At 34.5% G+C, this 19,604-nt stretch overlaps 1 protein-coding gene across 1 annotated transcript in view; it reads left to right on the top strand.

Annotated features, from left to right (window-relative positions):
- The window catches only part of LOC121335437 (sodium channel protein type 1 subunit alpha), a 59,576-nt gene that overhangs the window by 39,621 nt on the left and 351 nt on the right, over positions 1–19,604 (top strand). The window contains exons 21-25 of the mRNA XM_041403586.1: positions 9,563–9,844; positions 16,526–16,579; positions 16,909–17,046; positions 18,721–18,825; positions 19,174–19,444. Of these exons, the coding sequence (XP_041259520.1) occupies positions 9,563–9,844; positions 16,526–16,579; positions 16,909–17,046; positions 18,721–18,825; positions 19,174–19,444 (850 nt within the window). The remainder of the gene's footprint in view (positions 1–9,562; positions 9,845–16,525; positions 16,580–16,908; positions 17,047–18,720; positions 18,826–19,173; positions 19,445–19,604) is intronic.

Below are 19,604 nucleotides of genomic sequence, written 5' to 3'. Positions count from 1 at the left end.
CTATTTACTGCTTTCCCCTACTGCTTGCTGAATAACTATGAAACTTTGCCAGGAACCCAATCATATGATAGAATTTCAGCTACACAACATGAATAATTAATGAGCAATTTACTGGTTAGGAATCACAGAGAAGCTTGGAGAAGCAAATAGGCTTCAGCTCTATCCTCCAATATTAATGACAGTCAATGAAGTTCCTGATTCCAGTCACTTAGCAGGTTTGACTGGCCAAATATATGGAGGCCTTATAGTTACTACTTGCACTTCTGAAATAGTGGGTTTTTTCCAAAGCACTTGGCAAGTATTCAAAACAGTTCACTGACTGGTTTTGGCATTACTTTATGAATGACTCACAAACAGTAAAAAGATTCAAATAATAAATAATTGACCAGCTCATAAGACTATAGTCAAATTAAAGTCTTCTCAGAAACCAAGTTCATGTAATAAGAATTCATAAAAAGAGACTCTTTATTCTGTCAGCAGAAAGCAAAGATAAAGCAGCCCTCTTGGCTTTCTTATATTGCCCATACCTACACTGAGCTGTGATAAAACAGAGTTTTTATTCAGCATGTATTTAAATTTTAATGTTTACCCATGCTCAAAACTGCAAATTTTGCACTGAAAATGTAAAATATCTGAAGTATTCCACAAGAAGCTGTGGATATAAGAAGCTGTGCATCATTTTGTAAAACAGTTTGCCAAGTACTTAACTACTTCAATTCAATCAATATTTCTCTTAAACAAGTTTTTCATTCTGGTGAATTGGAAGAGTGCAGCATTTTACACAGTCAGTACAAACTAATGAGTATTCCGTTATGCCTAAATATGAAACACACTTCAGATTTTAAGTTACATTCTTAGAAATCTTCAGCTATACTCTTTAGTTACAATTAATTTTATAATTATGCTGTTTCATAATTCTCTTTCCAAAGTGAGTATAAGATATATGAATCACTTGCACCAAAATAGGGTACAGGTGATCTGTAGCTTGCCTTAAGCACAGAAGTGAATTCTGCCATATTAAAGGCATTTAGAATATCTGCTAGTATACTGAATTTTGAGAAATTTGAATACTTTCTATATTGAATCTCAAAACTAACTCCACCCAGATGCTGGAAGGCAAAGTAAAGGATTGCTTTAATTTAATTTAAATTTCTGTCTTAGGGTTTATATTCTCATCTCAATTAGTGTATGTACTAAGCAGAAGTAGCTGCAAACTGAGATTTGAATATACCCATTGCTTTTTGTTTAGCTTTTTAGTACTTGCAGTATAATGCTTTTGCGCTAGTTCTGAATTGGTATGCTACTTGAAAATGTAGAATATGGAGTACATTTGCTTTGCTGAGTTAGAGAATTAAGTGACAATAAAGCATGCATTTGTGTCTAACTTCACAAAATAAAGCATGTCATGCCGTGCTTGATTTATTAGAGAAATAGTAAAAGGCAGCAAACAATCTGAAATCCACTTGCACTTTCAGTTTTGCATGCCTTATGCATATTTCTGGCTGATGGCTTTAAACATTTACTGTATTTCAAATTTCCAGTCCAATTTCATAACTTTTTAAATCTAAATTAGACTATTTGATGTTTTAAATCTCCTCTAAAATTCAATGGCTATTCCTTAGATCCCCTTACCAGGAAAGTGGCAATGAGGCATTTTCAAGAGTACTCAAAACTTCAGTAATATGAAATAAAGATTTCTCATATAATTGAGTTATAAAACATAGCATCAAGTGTCTGTCATTACAGATTCACAACTAATAACAGGCTGTATATTTCTATTTCATATAGGATACGTTTCAGCTTGGATGGGGTGGACCACTGGTTCCTCCCCTTACCTCTATTGTGGGTACAGTATTTCCCCCTTTTCTACCCTTAATGAGTACAGTCTGACTAATCACTACATGCATATTAAGGGTTAGGAGGAAAGACAACCTCATCTGCAAATCCCAGTACCAGTAAAAGTAGATTCTATATATTCATCCTCCACTGCTTCTCAATTGCTTTAAATCTTTGGAAAGAATTCTTTGAAATTTCAATATTAAAGAAAAAGCATGAAAACGAGCAAACGAGTATTTTTCTCAGCTATTTTAAGATTATTTTGTTGCTTTTTAACTGAGATAAAAATTGGCTTTCTTTAAAAATTTGAATCTGACTTTTATATTATTTTGGAAAGACCTATGCTTTACCCTGTTACTCAATTTATACCGAATATACTTAAAATAACCATAAAATTTTTTTATATTACTCTTAATACATTAAACACACTCCAAAATACTGTGATCTGAATAGTCACAACTACAGACAGTTATATAATTACAGTTTAAGTTTTTTGTGTAATTTAAAACATCTCATATTTTATATTTAGTAAAGCATTCCAATTGTATACACACGATATATAACATATAAAATCCCTTCTTGGAATCTGAATTCAGTCTTCTTTGGCCTAGTTTTCATAATTTTTTTATAAACGTTATTAAAAAATTATATAAAAATATTTTTTTAATATAGAACAAAGAGTATTATCTTTCTTAGGGTTTAAAAATGTCCTGCAGAGACATGTCAATGATGTAAAAATTTTGCATTCACTAGAATCGTTAGCAAAATCCACTTATTAGAACTACAGCCCTATGCAAGCACAAACTGCAGGAGGGTGTCACTGATGCAGGGGTTTTTATAGCTGCACTGTCAATGATGCATCAGTAGCAACCACGTTCAGTGTAAATCTAGCATCTCATCTCACACTTAAGAATTATGTATTCACTCTCAATTAAATGAGTGAACATTTTCTGCAAATTTCTCTTAAAAATGGAGGAATATAATTTGTTGATCTAAACACCATGCACTCAGAAGGACTTTTTGAGCACTGTGACCTTATTCATTAACTTTAAGTTTTGAGGAAAGTCTATTAGATGTTTTGCGTCTCCTGAAAGGCAATTAAAAATGTATAAACTTTGAAGTCTCTCTATATAGACATTCATAAATCATACAGAACACATCTTAGTATTTTTTTAGACTGTAATTCTACAATAAAGTGAGAACTTTTGAAGAGTTACCCTATATGATTGAAAATTATGCAATGTTTTTCCAGTTTTTTATTGTTGTATCTTACAGAAAACCCTTACTGTTAGGATCAAAATTCAAATCAATTTGAATGGGATACATAATATAGTTTGCATTTTAATTGAAAATGTTACAGGGCACATAAAAGTTGATAACATTTCATTAATGCAACAAGGAGGGCAAGAAGTTAGGGGTTTTTTGCTGCATCCAGCGAAATACAAAGATACTCTTCCCATATCAAGTAACTGCTCTGTTTTCATGCTCATGTCTCTTTACAATATTTAGCAGGCCTTCTCAAACTAATGGAGCCCTGTGATTTATTGCTTGGCAGATAATTATTTTATTTTATAATACATTATGTAAAATTATGTCTTTTCTTCTATATTGTCTTCAAAAGTACTTTTTGCATTCTTTATTTCTGGTGAGGAACAGAATCAGGCTGCTCCAGAACCTCATCTTCTGTTAAATCCAGCAGCGTAGCTTGCTTTTAATATACTGTTACATGAACAACAAATGCTAGTGTTGCTACTTTAAACAAGTTAAATTTTCTTATTGAAGCTAGACCAGAACTTCAGAATCACCTAGTTGAACCTCTCTGCTAACAATTGTGCCATTCCAAGATATAAACTCACCACCCAGAAGTATGAAATTTCTCCAGCAGCGAGTGTTATAAAGGTAGTTGGTGCATTGTTTGAGAAATTATTTTACTTTCATTGAAGACAAAATTCACTATGAGAAGCATTTTCCAGTCAGGTGCACTTGTATAGTAACAGTTACACAAAAGTAGAAAATACTGCAATTGTCTTGTTCAGGGAGTGATTTTCTTATCCTCTGAGACCTTTTATCTCTTCAGCTTTATTTGTTCATTATTGTTCAGATTAAGATTTCCTTGTCACTCCTTGACAGGTCTCTTTGGTTCTTTCCACCTGCCTGACTTTGCATACTCTCAGCTAAGTCCAACTTCTTTTACAATCACTGTTTCAAATGGTACCTTTCTAATAATCTTCACTGTATATTCCCAATACAGTCTTCCTTGTACTGAAAAAATTGAAGCCATTGTCATAGATAATATTTTTCAATTGTTTCACACAAGGTGCTTCTCATGCCTAACACTGATAAAATGTACTCATTGTTTCTTTCAGGAAACAATGTTTTTTGCTTTTCTAATTTTTTTTTAAATTTTTCATTATTGTCTGTGAATAAAATTCCCATCTCCAACAGTGCTGTGGCAAAGTACATATACTTTATCCTTTCACTATAATGAACTTCTATCCTTAGACAGCCATTGTAGGAATTGACAGGTAACCAGGGTGACCAGCAAAACACAGCTCAAATGCAAAGACTAAATTAATTTCATTACCTTGCCAGCAATGCTGGGAGGCAGAGACACACGGGGACACAAGCTCCCTTAGGGTTACTTCATCTTCCTGGGAACACAGCCTGCCCCAGTATATGAAAGGCCTTTGTGCATGCACAGCTTATCACAAGGCTGTGCTTTTTTGAGCTGTCTCCCAGAGGAGGCTCAAGCATGTCTGTGAGAGCGTATTGTGTCTACACAGGAATTCTACTTCTCAAAACAGGCAGAGGATAAACAAGACTAGGCATAGTAAGTGGAATTTTCCCACACTGACATGCTTAGCATTCCCAGCTGCAAATTCACTTTGAGAGAAACTATTCCCTCTTCACCAAAACTTCCAGTTTTAACCTTTCCCTCCCAACAGCATCTTCAATCCAACTCCACATATGCACTCAGATGAGACAGGGTATCTTATGTGGGAATATTTTTCCTGTACTGCACTGCCTGTTATTTTCCTTCATGGGCACCTCTGAACCTCACACTACACAACCGTAGCAGAAATCCCAGAGCCTCTGCTGAGGGTCTGTCTTAATCCTCAGCACTAGGCCATGTTTTTATTCTGTCTGCTGGCCCTCAGGTCCACTACCTCCACTGCTTTTGCTACAAACATTTACAACTGACTTAGCTGCTCCTAAATTAAGCCGCATAACCATTTCCTCCAATCCCACTGACTTTCTACTGTGTTATGACTTGTAGAAGAGGCTCCTCTAACTTTAGAAAAAGGCAGTTTCCATCATTGATTTTACAGTACCAGAGAGAACAGAAAGCCTTTATTACAGCATCAGATAGTTAATCTTTTTGATTAAGGGATGGAGTTTCTTCATCATCTGCCTCAGAAGCTCCTTTGATCCCCTGCCTGGGATAGCTGCTGTATGTTTACATACAGTTACTCTGTCCTTTCTTCCCCTGCCTCTGCTCTTCCACAGTTTAAGAGAGAATACACTTGTTTGTTACTTGATAGCCACTTGGTCAATCAGCATGGTTTCAGAGTGTTCTAGACTTCCTTGTGTGTTGTCCTCCAGGTGCTTCCCTATGAGCACGTGGTAAATGCAGATCCCATTGTCACCTGTGCCTACATCTGTGTCCACTCGTGGTGTACCTCCTGCCATTCCAGCAGTCTTACCTATGTGCTGCACCAAGAATCCAAACCAATGTCTACTTGTTCACTTCTCCATCTCTCACTGCAAATGTTCTCTCGGGCAGCTCTTTGTCAACTTTTCCTATTTAAGCATAAATTACAAAGCTGATACCTTCCAAGTGGAGGCAAATAAAGTACTTCTTAATTTTGAGTAGAAAGAACGTTCCACACACAGTCCTATAATCTCCCTTTCCATCCCAAAGATGGTAACTTCCTCCTCATTTGCACCAGGAAGATAGTTAGGAACTTCAGAGAATCTGCAAAAGTTATGGGGAAAGTGGATAAGTACTACTAAAGACTTTTCCTTGTTTGTTCACAGATTTCAGGAGGCCCTGATATATCCATTACTCAGCTCCAATGTAGGAATTCCTGGAAAGTCTGTGGCAGCTGATGTGTCAGGATCCATGGGAAATACGTTCCCCTGGCAACTAAAATATCTCACTATGTGTTCAGCTATGTCTCCCACAGCAGGGGTCAGTCTAGTAAAGCTTCCTTATGTTCTATTCATACAGCAGGGATAAGCTGGTGTTTTGTACAATCCTCATTATACACATATGAACAGTTCTGACAGCAAACTGATTTTTTTGTCCAGTTTTTACTGTTTTCTTTGGAGATTTTTTCAAAAGAAGATACAAACAGCAGCCATGAAAAACATCTGGATTACTAATTTGCCTTGAAAAGAAAGTAATATTGGCCAGAAGATAGGACATACAATTAGTATTGCAGTAATTCTCTTATATATAAAACTGATCTTGGATGATAAACGTTACACAAATTTAAACATGAAAAATGGTGTATATATATGAAATACTGCCTTCTTCTTGATGAGATGTGGTTTCCCACAATGTTTTTTTTTCCCTCTGGATGATTGTTGACTGAAATGTAAAATAGTCTGGAGCTCCTTTGTCTTTTTAGGCATCAGTTGTTCTTATTGCTGTTCCACCTACCTGAAGCTATAGGAAGGTGAACAAGCAGAATCAACTTGGGTTTTTGCAGCTTTGCTCACTGGAATCAGCCTGACCAGCAACATCCCAGCCTTGAGGAAATGCATAGGTAATTTATAAAACCAAAGAAACAACTATGCAAACATCTTTTTCCAATTTACTGGCATTATATTCTGTATCAAGAAATAACAGAAAAAAGGCCCAAGAGAACAGCCCCTTTTAAAAGAAAAAAAGCATTTTGAATTATGTATATTTGATCTACATTTAAAGACCAAACAAAAAATAAGACTTGTAGTTGCCAACATTCTTTTAACCTTCTACAGACTCTTTCCAACAAGACGAGAATGGCAATTTTTATTTGCTAAATTAACTCATTAAGAAATGCTAATTGACCTCTTTTCTGCATTCAGTTCATTTTTCAATTGGTTCTCTCTTTCTTCTGCCCATTTGCTGTAATTTATGTGTTGTCTGTGTATGTATGGGTGCAATCTTGGATATATATTAAGCTAATGTCCTGGTTATCCTGAGATACCTCAGCTAATTCCCAAAGCAAATATAAATTTAAAAAAAAAAAAAGTAAAACAGAAAAACAATGTTAAGGCAATTACCTCCAAGTGTATGTGTTGAAGCAATTAAAGGCCTCTTGCTAAGGAGGACTTTACAGTCAGCTGTGCATCTGACAATGTGTAACAATACAGTTTTACATTATAAATATGATAGGGATAAAGCTCAACACTGCGGAGGAAGAAAAATCAAACAGGAAAAAAAAATGCAAAGAGAAAACAACTTCTAAAAGTTTTAATTTTCTTTTCTTCTTTCCTTAAAAAACCTTCCAGGGGGACTGGATAGCTCAAGGGGTTGGTAATAGGATACAGAGCCTTTCATCTCTAGGTCACCAGTTCGCATCCAGGCCAGGTCAGTAGTGACCAAAAATTGTTACCATTTGATGAGTTTTCAGTGACCTCTATGAATTAAGTTGTTGGAAGCATTGTTGGAACAGTTGCTGGAAGCTGTTCTCTTTTTATCCAAGAAGATGTGTCTGATCTTTCCTTAGTCTCAGTGGTGAGACTGCATTACCTGTACATCTAAAGGTTATCAAGTGCAAGATGCACTGATGCATTTTGTAGAAATCTTTTTTTCTACAACTATTATCAATTATCAATAATTGTTGTAACAGTTATTGTTGCTGTTAGTATTCTGCTGCCTGTTCTGGATCTGTGCTGTGGTTCAATGGACCAGGGTTGTTGTAAAGGTAACTGCTACAAGCACTCAGTTTTTGCAAAACCATTATTTGTGTGAGCAGAGGTAACCTTAATTCATTTGAGTTGCAGAACTAAATCCCCATCTTTCTTTCTTGACATCTTTATTTTCAGGTTTTTCATCAAGACTATACAGAGGAATTCAATCAGTGTAACACATCTGGAACATTTTTATGAGTGGGGGGAAAAAAAGGCAAACACTAGCTGGCCTAGAATTCAAAGCAGCAATAGCCTAATGCAGTGTCATAGATCAGGTCAGACTTGGAACAAATTTCAGAATTTCTAATTCCATTTCTAATTTTCATGTTGTTCTCAATTCCATGAAGCTAAATAGCAACAGATTTATTACTGGGATCTTTTTATCACCAAAAATACACGCAATATAAAAAAATAAAATTAAAAAGTGCTAAATTTAAAAAATAAAATTGTGGTTTTATAGAAGATAAGGATTATTCTGCTACAGAAAGGTCCCATTTCTACTGTCTGGCAATGGAGGAGACCGTTCTAATTGAAAAGAAAATATGCCCCAAAAACAACATTTCTACCTAAGATGTCTAAACAGGTCCTAATTGCTGGCCATAACACTTGGGAGGAAGAGGGGAGGAGGGTGCTGAGTGACAAATAACACAAACACAATATTCCTCTTCCAAAGGCCTTCTAGAGGCTGTGAAATACTGGTAGTGAGACTGAGCAGTTCTGAGCTTGCTCACAACTATGTTGGTAGTGGGGAGAATGTGTCTATATTGCAGGAAACAGAGATGGACTAAGACAACTTAATGTACTCCAATATCCATGCCAATCCTTTCCTGCCTCGCTGCAGGACTTAGATTACTGAAAGTCAGAACCCTACTTCATATTTTATTTTACCTTCCTACCAGGTCCCAAAAGTTTATCAAAGAAAAAATGTAAACGTTTAAATAAAATATAACTTGTAAATGAGAAGCTGGAATACTTAAGGAAAAATAATTGCTCATCACAAAAGTTTTGCTAGGTCTGACAGACACATGTGATTAATTTCTGTATATATCAGAAAAATGCACCTTTTATCTGAATAAGATATATTGACATCTTGTCTGCAAATATCTGAGAAGGTAACCCCCCAAAAGTAATTCAAAATGCAAAATCAGAAGTCCTAAATATATCCTTTTCTAGATACATGAAGGGTATTGCTAACTTAATTAATGAAACAACAAGACTGGAGCTTGAAATAAATTATGTTGATTCAAGTAGACACATATTGCAAACCTGTCTTGCTTTCGTATACAAAGAAATTAATCTTTGTTATAATCTTGCATGGAACAATAAGGCAATAAAGTTATGTCTTTAATTCGCGCATAATTCTTTTATGTAGAGCTTAGTTTCTAGATTCATGGCATTTGTATTTTCAGCTTAAATTTCAAAACTATGTTGATCAAATCTACAGGTTGCCATTTTGCTTTAAACATTGTTTAAGCTATAATTTCATTCATTTTTAGAATTTTATTATGTCTACATTTTTCATTTAGCACGTTTGGTTTTTTTTTTTATCTAGAACAAGTCAGTGTCAGGCATCATTGTACTACTGCCAAGTCTTCTCTTTTGTTTTTCTATTAATTATTTTCATTATCTCCCTTATTTTCTTTTCATTACATGTACTAATGTTAATAATTTAAAGGAATGATGCAATGCTACAGTTATTAATGTACTGCTTTAAAATTTATAATAGTTTCTGAATTTATTGAGGAATGGTGAAACAGTATACAAAAATGTATTGCTGTAAATATGCTTATACTCTTTTCTCTTTCCCCCTGTATTTGTGTACTAGGTGGTTGTGAATGCCCTTTTAGGAGCAATTCCATCCATCATGAACGTGCTTCTCGTTTGTCTTATATTCTGGCTAATTTTCAGCATCATGGGAGTAAATCTGTTTGCTGGGAAGTTCTACTACTGTGTTAACACCACAACTGATGAAAGGTTTGAAGTCGACCAAATCAACAATTTTAGTCAGTGCGAGGAGCTCATAAAAAACAATCAAAGTGCCCGATGGAAAAACGTGAAAGTAAACTTTGATAATGTAGGATTTGGGTATCTTTCTTTACTTCAAGTAGTAAGTGATCACTCTTTATATACCTTTTCCTGTTTATATCCAGTAGTGAAAAGCAATTCTAGCAACAAAGAGACAAAACATTTACCTGATGACTTTTATCTGTGACTTAGTAGTCCTGCTACATGGGTAACTGATTACTCTTTTCATCATAAGCAGCAAGTAGAGTCTGCTATGATGAATAAAGAATCTTTAGGACATCTAATGACACAATTTCCTATTTATGGCTCCCTTAGTCCTTTATCCACTTCTAACTTTTAAATTAGAATTACCTGGGAATGGTATTCAGGTATCTAAATATTTTAAGTTTTCCAGTTGCTGAAAAAAAAATCTCCATTGGTGTGATAAAGTCACAAAGAATTCCGGGTAATAAATCTCATCTCAGGTTTGTGGCTGCCGCCAGGGCAGATCTAATCTAAAAAGCAATTTCTCATTTAGAAGAGAAATAAGAAAAGAAAAATAGCATTTGATACTATAATCTTTGAAATATTTTCCTGATACTTCTGTGAAAAAAGGAACTCAGAGTTTTTTAGCAAAATCTGAGGGAAGAAAGAAAATGTATGCAGAGAGATACTAGAAGATTACACCTACAATATCAAAAATGGTGTCACAACACTGTCTATCTTTGTATTTTGAAGCAGCTACCAATCTGACCCAGCTTTAATCAAGACAATGCTGGACTTTTACCTATGTTGTGTACCTTCAGCAACTTCTTTTTTTTTTTTTTTTTTTTTTTTTTTTTTTTTTTTGGTTTATTTGAGGTTACTATCTAAATCTGCAGTATCTTATGCTTCATTTTTATTGCTTTTACATAAGTTCCCAGATTTTCTGGGATTTACTAATCTCAGTAAACCAATACTGGGATACAAAATCTCAGTAAACCAAATCATTAACATGATGCAGTGTTATGGACATTGTCCTGCACAAGGTCTAAAACAATAGTTCTGAGCAATGTGAACTGCCTCTCCCAGCTAATACAGCATCTTACCTGTGTGACTGATAAGTCTGTACATTTAAATTTCATTATGATTCCTCACTTTACTGTCACATCAGGAAAGAGTGGAGAGGGACCAATAGTATTAAAGAAATAAAACACTGAACTGAATACAATTTCATTTTGGTAACTAAAGACTTTAAGTACTTACTTTCTTTGCCTTATTTATGAAGTCTACTCACCCAGGGAGTCAGAATGCTTCATTACAGGTGTTTAGGAGAAACAAGACATCAACAGAACTCTTTCCAAGTAGTTTGCAACTCTCTTTCTAGTAGTAACCTATTCTACTCTGGGACACAAGTCATTATTCCAGGTTCATTTCTTTCCTGGCTTTGTGGCTGCAATCACAAAGCTACTTGCTATTTCAGTATCCTGGCTATGCATAGATTATTTCATCTTCTATTTATTGAAAAGACACAAATATTTCCTTACATGAAGACTTAGATTCTTAAATTATTGGATTTTTCGGGAGGCAAATTAAGAGAAATTTGCCATTGATTCCCACAATTCCAAAGGAAAAATTCATCTACATCCACCACAGAGGGACCTTGTTCTCATGCAGAATGAGCCTGTTTGTTTGTGCAGTATCTACAATGTAGAGAACTTACAAGAACATGAGACTCTTATGTAATGATGGAGGATTTTTTTTTGTGTGAGTAGAATGTTCACAACAGCACTTAATTTTTCTATATTGCTAAAATGTTTGTGAAATCAAGACTTTTTTGTTTGACATAGCAGAAAAAACAGGGGCATTTCTGTCATTGAACAAAATATCATCCCTGCATCTTTTAGGGTTTGGTAAGTAGCCAGTAGTAGTGATTTTGCAGTTATGGAATTATAAGAGCCCTAGGACTGAGAAAGAATAATATCAGCTTGATTTTCAGTTATTGCATCAAAATGTAGAGAGTCTTATGTTTTTTCACCTTCAAGAAAACAAGGCCACAATTCATAGCTGTTTGAGATTCTTACATTGCTTTCTCAATCAAAAAAGACTGATACGGTGATTTTCTATTTGATATATAAAGTACTTTGGATCAAACTCTAGAACAGGACTCCAAAGCCATCATGTCAAAACAAACATGAGACTTGAATAGGTATGTCATAGCTCTAGATTTTCCTACCCTTCCTAAACAGCTTGCAGCAATAGCAAGAAGACTAAATGCTCAAATATGACTCAGTTAGAGGTACACATTACTGTGTCAGAAACAAAGATAAAGCTATTGAAAGTTAGCAGTTGGCCTAAAATTATATACTGAGCCTGAAAAATCTGATTATAAAACAATGGTTGCAAGTGGATATGCTTTCTGTTTGCCCTAAGTGAACATTAATGGCCTTTCTACTGACTTCATTTGGTTCTGCACCTCAACAACCTCGGGCACAGACTTTTACTAGCGCTGGACCTGAGAAAATAACCCCTGGGAGATCAATGTCATTTTTCTAAAAACAGTTTCTGTGAAGAGTATCAATGCATGAATTACTGATACAAGGCCAGGAGGCCAGAAAGTAAATACAGAAAGCTTCCTCTTATGCCCCATTATCTCCGTTCTGCCCTCTGGCTCATGCCCTCTGAGTCAGCCAAAGAACGCTGTAAATCCCTTCAGCTTTTCTGCGTTACAAGAACCATAACCTTACTGTCTGTATCACTAATTGGAGTGAATAATAATGGAAGTTAGAACCATTTTTATGACAAAAAATCAAAATGAAAACAAGCCAAAAGAACTTCAAACCACGGCATTGAGGGCTTCATTATTCTGGGAAAGACATAAATGAGATCTGTGAAAAACTTTTTTTTTAATGTCTCCAGCAGTATATGGGTCTGTTCATCACAGAAAACTCTTCTTTTTTTAAGAGTGATATGGAAAAGAACATATATATTTCACACAAAAGCACTCAAAAGCAGGGAGATAATTTCAGAAAGAAGTATTCTGGGCTCAAAAAATGCTAGTGACTTTAAGAAAAAGGAACTCTCTAACAAGCTCTTTCTTGAGTTTACTTGCAGTGCTGGTGAATGACTTTCTTGAATGAGGGGCCTATGAAAAGAACATTACCTAATTTTTAGTTGACATTTCCTGTTTTTTTTTTTCTGTTATGGGAGGCATTTTTTTGTGGAAAATCTTTAGTATTATAGTAATGTTACAATTCTTTCTGCCCAAAAATACAGCCTAACAATACATGTCATTGATAAAACTGAGTTTATGGACTTTGTTGATCAAACTGTTTTGCAGAACTCTTACATAATTTGAAGTTGGAGTATCATTATTCATGCCATCAGTCATATAAGTACACATTTCTTCTATAAGAATCTTTTTCTTCTATAATATAGTATAGATCATACGGTTTTATGTGGATCTTCAAGTTTCTTTTTTTCATTTCTTGGTCTGAACTTGCTTGAGTATTTCTCTGTCCCTAAAGAGAAGCATCTAAGCAGAGACAGATCTGCTGGAGAAATTCATTTCACAATTGTCATGCACCAGTGAGTGAAGAGGAAGAGGTTGGTGTACACAAAGAGATGTGGCATCTGCCTTGATAATTTTATGGCCTTATGCCTTTTAACTTGAACCTAGTATTTGGATTCCTTGGTAAGTAAATCTCCTAGAGGCCTGCTTTTATCCTGCTCACCAGGATAAAATGTGGCAAACCAATGGGTCACAAAGCACAATATTATACTCTACTGTTACTAATGCCAGTAAGACAACACATCTCTTGAAGTGCATGGTAAAAAAATCAAAAGCTGAATTCTAAGGCTAAAACTTTAGGGTACTTTCAAAGTTCCAACAGGTTAGTATTTTAAAAACAAGAAGCTATTGTATCTCCAAAAGGGAATGTGAATCTTTGTGGTGATTTTTTCTGGTAAAGAAATTGAGTGGTAAAACTCCAGCATGACTTACAGCTTCATTAGAAATTATTTATCAAGGGGAAAAAAATCTATGATTTTTTACCTGTAGTAAAGGAGATGGGGGACTTTTGTTCTGTTCTTTTTTATAACTACATTTGGATCTGCATTTGAATGTGTGTCATTAAAATCTCCTTGGCAGAAAAAAAAAAAAAACAACCCACCTTTGGAACAGATGCTGACTTCAGTTATACTGCTGTAATCTTTGAAATCAATTAATTACTCCTGATTTAATGTCATTGAGGATATACAATATATTTTATATGGTAATATGCAAAATGGAAACTAATAATTTGATCTCTTGGTCATTTTCTGTGTTATTTTCTTTCAGGATACAAAAATACACAAACAATACCTTATTTCTCTTAAAGAGATATCATTGCAGATAAATATAAGCAGGTCTATGCATCTATAGTAGAAATAAGGCTTTCACTGAATGGGATATCTTGACTCTCTTAATTTCTTCAAAATTTTTAATATCTTAGAGTTTTATGAACCTCATTGTGGAAATCACAAAACAGCAATATGTTATATTTCTATTTTTCCACCCCCACACTCTTTTCAAGTTTCCTTTTTAACAACAACAACAAAAACAATAATAATAATACAGCTCAGTTCTTCAGCTCTATTTCCTATCACTAGTTAATGGATACTGTTTGTTTATAGTGCAGTACTTTAGTGATGATGGTGAAGCTTAATATTTTAAAATTAGTCTATCTTTTTTCATTGACTCTACTTAGTCTAGGCTACACCAATACATTTGCAAAAAACCCAATAATTATTCTGTTTTGCCTGGAGGATGATATGCAAAGATCATCATGAGTCTTGTTGATCTTGTTGAACATCATAAATCTGAGGCAACAGCAGACATTTTGCACAAGTGCCACCCCATCATTCACATCATCTTTCTGAAGTAAAAGTGTGCCCATTATTATCCCATGGTGTTTCATACTGAAGTGCTCATTTCAAGTCATGATATTCCAAAAAATGCAAATAGTGTACCAAGATAGAAACAAAAGCAGCACTGTAAGACATGGTGTAATAATCTTGCCCTATTTAGACGTCGTTAGATGAAATACTGAATCCTATTTTGGTTGCCATTGCAAGAGATGAACCAGTGTAATAGAGCTCAGAGGAAAATAAAGAGAGTGATCAGAGTTCTGGAAAACAAGAGTTGCATGGGAAGATTGAAGGAACAGTGATCACTACCTAAAAAAGAAAGACAGCAACAATCAATTTGCAAAAAGTAAGAGATGCTGCATGAAGGTGATTCCTGCAGTTCTCCAGATATGCAATGGCTATGACAAGTGAGTCTTAAATGGCAACAGAAGGATGTAAGCATTAGGAAATAATAAAAGGACGTGCCAGAATACATAATTTTATAAGGTTGTTGTGTATTCACCATTAAAAGCCTTTGAGAACAAGTTAAGCATATGTTAGTAATTACATAAGTACACTTTATCTACCTCTCCTAATCCCTTGCAGTCCAAGTATTCCGCGAGGATTTTAAATTCTTCAGCTGACTGCTACTTGTTTCAGATTTATTCTTGATTTATTGTTCCTCTGATACTCTTTTTGATTTCACCATCATACTGTTAGTTACCTCAGCTTTATATTTCCTGTGTTTACCCCAAAAAGTGAAAGTTGCTGCACATTGGATTCACATCTAAGGATCATCATACTCTTTTCAGTATTCCACTGTTCCAACAGTGTAAAGGACTTTTCCTTTAAAAAAATAATTTATTCTTATTTTAAGTTCACTTCAGGATGATGCCAAATTGCTCTGTGTCCTGCATAAAAAAAAAAAAAAGGTTTTTGAAACTTCCACTAGAAATGCAACCTGAAGAAGATGGTGATACTGTAAAAAACATGGATGAAGAGTGTTCCATTTCTGATTCTATCCTGCAACTGTCTCTGTGGCAAGGAAAATGAAGGAACCAATGATCTGCAGTCTTGTTTTGCAAAATTGTAATGAGGATTAAACAACATAGAATTATTTCCTTTTTTTTGCTCTATTTTTGGGCACAACTGGATTAAAAACGAAGTGATTTCTACTTGGAGATGTTGCCTAGTTAAAAGAGAACTAATTGCCACAACAGAGTAAATTACTTTCTGTTTTGAACATTCTGATGAAGCAATCTACACCTCACTGTCAAATATAAAAATGTACAGATTTTGGGCAGAGGAAATACCTCCAAAATTTCAATAAATGCTATCATTTATGAGGCATATTAAATATTCAATGCACATGAAACACTTCCTACTACTTTGTCTCTTAATGTATGTGACATCTAGGCTCTGTAAAGCACAATATATTATATTTAAAGTGAACACAGAATTACTAAACCAGGTAAAATCTTTTAATGTATATTCCAATTATAGGAAAATACCTTTTTATAGATGATCAAATTTTTCGTTCCATTTTGTTGCCACCTTTCTGACTTGGGATGGAGGAGCTACATATTAGTCCTAATTGGTGGCAACTCAGGTACATAAGGCTATACAGCCAGCTGTACATAGCTCTTGCACTTGACATGATTTGATGAACTAAAATGCCTTCTATAATTTTTGTTAATTAGAAATAAGTTAATCATACTTACTGTTTAAAATGTTCCTATCTAATACAAAGTAACGGGATACACAGCAGTATATCCGATGAGCAGCTGAATGGAGAGCCAAGAGGCAAAACACTTTGGAAATCTAATGCTATTAATTATTCCTGGTGCTGTACTGAGTTACTGGAAATTATTAAATGAATTGTCTTTAGAATGCTTAAACAGGTGTGTACTGTTTACAGGCTACATTTAAAGGCTGGATGGATATTATGTATGCAGCTATTGACTCAAGAGATGTAAGTACTGCAAATATTTTAAATTATCTTTTTTTTTCCTGAGGTCTGTCTATCTACAAGTGTGTATTTATCCTAAATATGCAATTATATCCATACAATAGAATGAAAAATGAGTATGAGATTCTGTGGTAACAAAATGTGGGCAACTGAATGCAAACTGCCAGATGCTATCAGCAAGAGGCAGAATATAAAAAATATATTGATATAAGTGATAGGAATATTGTCCAAATACAAAATATTGGTGGCACTTTGTGCAAGGTTGCCACTTGTTTGGTTTAAATTTTCGCATGAAGTCTTAGGAATCATATTTCTCTTTTTTTTCCCCTTAGGTGTTACAGCAACCCAAGTATGAAGACAATTTGTATATGTACTTATATTTTGTCATCTTTATAATTTTTGGGTCTTTTTTCACCCTGAATTTGTTCATTGGTGTCATTATTGACAACTTCAATCAGCAAAAAAAGAAGATAAGTATTGTTTCATTTCTCTTCTAAAGATATTCTAAAATAATGAATTTTTGTAAGTGCATGATATATGGAAAGTACACCCATGACTTGCTCAAAATTGAAAAAGCTGCAGTGTGTTATAACAAAATCATATCTGCAGTATTCATTGAAGTCATAAGATTTTTCATGTAGTAAATGGGACAGATCCTTCTTTTGTCAATTCCCAGTTTAGTCTTCCTCAAGTTATCTGCTTTTTCATGAAGTTTCACTAAACTTCATGAAGTCTCCCTGTATGATCCAACCCCTTAATTACATCCCCACATTAAAGCACTCATAATTTCTTGGGGTTTTTCCCTTCTTGATTTTAAGTTATTCTATGATCACACCAAAAAATAGCTAGCTGGTTATGAAATACAAAAAATCATTTCATCATGCAATTAAAGATGATGTTTTAATGATCCCAAGTATTCAAGTTCTATTTTGTGGCACTGAACAATCTGAAACTGTATAGAGCAGGAGTGGTTTGTAACTATTTCAGGACCTTTTTTATTGTTTCACAGTGCAGATGTAGATAATCTCACTGGTATAGATGGTCTGAGTAGGAGATGCTCACCTTTAAAATTATTTTCTGTAAATAGATAAAGCAATGAAAGTTCAAGGATCAAAACAACTATGAGCTACTGTTTTATTTTTACTTTGCTGGACTGCATCAATTTCTTTGGGTTTATGTTAATAATGAGAAATACTAAGCAAGATTTTTGGATGTTGTACATGTAGAAATGTGGAGGTACATGGTCAGGGAGCCTGTCCAGCTTATGGTCCTTGCATTCCCACATCTTCAGGCTTCCCACACAGTCATCCACAAAGGGCTGCATCCAGTCCTATGTGTGCATTGGCATTCCTGGAATTAGATGCCTGTGAGTATCTCTTATCTAGGAAAAAATTTCTTCAAGGGGTATGGGAAGTGTCATAGTTTTTTATTCAGGCTGTCTCTTACACAAGGTTACTATGGATTTTGATTAGAAATATGAAAGACCCATAATTCCTTCTTTATCTTTAGTCAGACTTCAAAGGCAGGTTCATGCTTTTGCTAAATACTTCACTGAATACAGAACTAATCAAAATAAAAGATTTTAAAGAGAACATTTTGCTGTTAATAGTACCAAGGGTGCTTCAATCTTCAGCAGTTTCTCCAAAGTCTGATAATCCATCTTCTCAAGAACCTTGAAGACTTTGGGCCCCAATGCTAATGTGATTGCTAACTAATGTGACTGCTAAACTAGAGATACCTAAAGTACATTTCTGTACTGAAGGCCTGACTTTGTCTTTTTCCTTTGTTGTACTAAAATCACAGTTCAGAAGTGACAGTATTGATCAGCCCAGACTATCTGAATTTATCTCAAATCCTCTTTACTGTATCTCTTACTATAAAAGAAAAGAGGTAAGAGAAAGGATATCTTGGAGTTCCAGGAAAAGAACTGTAAAAAGATGTTGGTTGCATTTTTTTTTTTTTTTTGAGAGAGAGATACAGTACTGGATGTCCAGATTTCTAGAAAAAATACTTAAAATGTAGACAGATCCAGTTGATAGCTAAGAGATTTTTCCCAATTTAGTCTTCTTGATTTTTGAATCACTCAGTTTTTTCAGCACTGCATATAAATGTGATTATAACCAGTTCTGATTTCATGTTTTTACTTTGGAGGTCAAGACATATTCATGACAGAAGAGCAGAAGAAATACTACAATGCAATGAAAAAGCTGGGATCCAAAAAACCACAAAAACCCATACCAAGACCAGGGGTAACATTATTTATACACATCAGACAAATAACTATTTACAAAGAGTTTTTATTGATACAGGGAGTGCAGAAAGTTATCAGTAACTGGGGCATTAGTCAGCAGAAATGGAAAACAAAAATAAAAGAAAAAATATTTTTCACTTACAACTATTTTATATATTGATATGCAACAAAGGAGGCTGAACTAAGTTATTGTATTTGAGTACTCAATTAGCAACTAGTGTACACTAGTTACAATTTTATTGAAGTCTCATAAGGCTTACTGCATGTGTTTTTCTACTTTCTTCTACCAGGAAATGTAAATAAATTACAGTTTGTATTGGATGTTTCTTCTCTCTTTCTTCCTCAGAATAAATTCCAAGGAATGGTCTTTGATTTTGTGACACAGCAAGTATTTGATATCAGCATCATGATTCTTATTTGTCTCAACATGGTTACCATGATGGTAGAAACAGATGACCAGAGCAAAGAAATGGAAAATATTTTATACTGGATTAACCTGGTGTTCATTGTCCTTTTCACTGGAGAATGTGTCCTGAAATTAATTTCACTTCGCCATTACTACTTCACTATAGGCTGGAACATTTTTGATTTTGTGGTTGTCATTCTCTCTATAGTAGGTAAGTCTTGTTAATTAAACTTAAAGGAAGGTAAAATGAATAGGAGGTAAACTTTTACTTGAATAGAGCTGTATGGTGAGCTTTTACCACCACGAGATTTACTGCCAAGTCATTCAGCTTTACATTTTAATTCGTAATTTAGCTAAAACAACCATCAAAA

The sequence above is a fragment of the Onychostruthus taczanowskii genome, unplaced genomic scaffold, assembly GCF_017590055.1.
Source record: "Onychostruthus taczanowskii isolate IOZ18803 unplaced genomic scaffold, ASM1759005v1 scaffold20, whole genome shotgun sequence".
NCBI classification, from domain to species: Eukaryota; Metazoa; Chordata; class Aves; order Passeriformes; family Passeridae; genus Onychostruthus; species Onychostruthus taczanowskii.
This window is presented reverse-complemented; position numbering and strand designations above follow the sequence as displayed.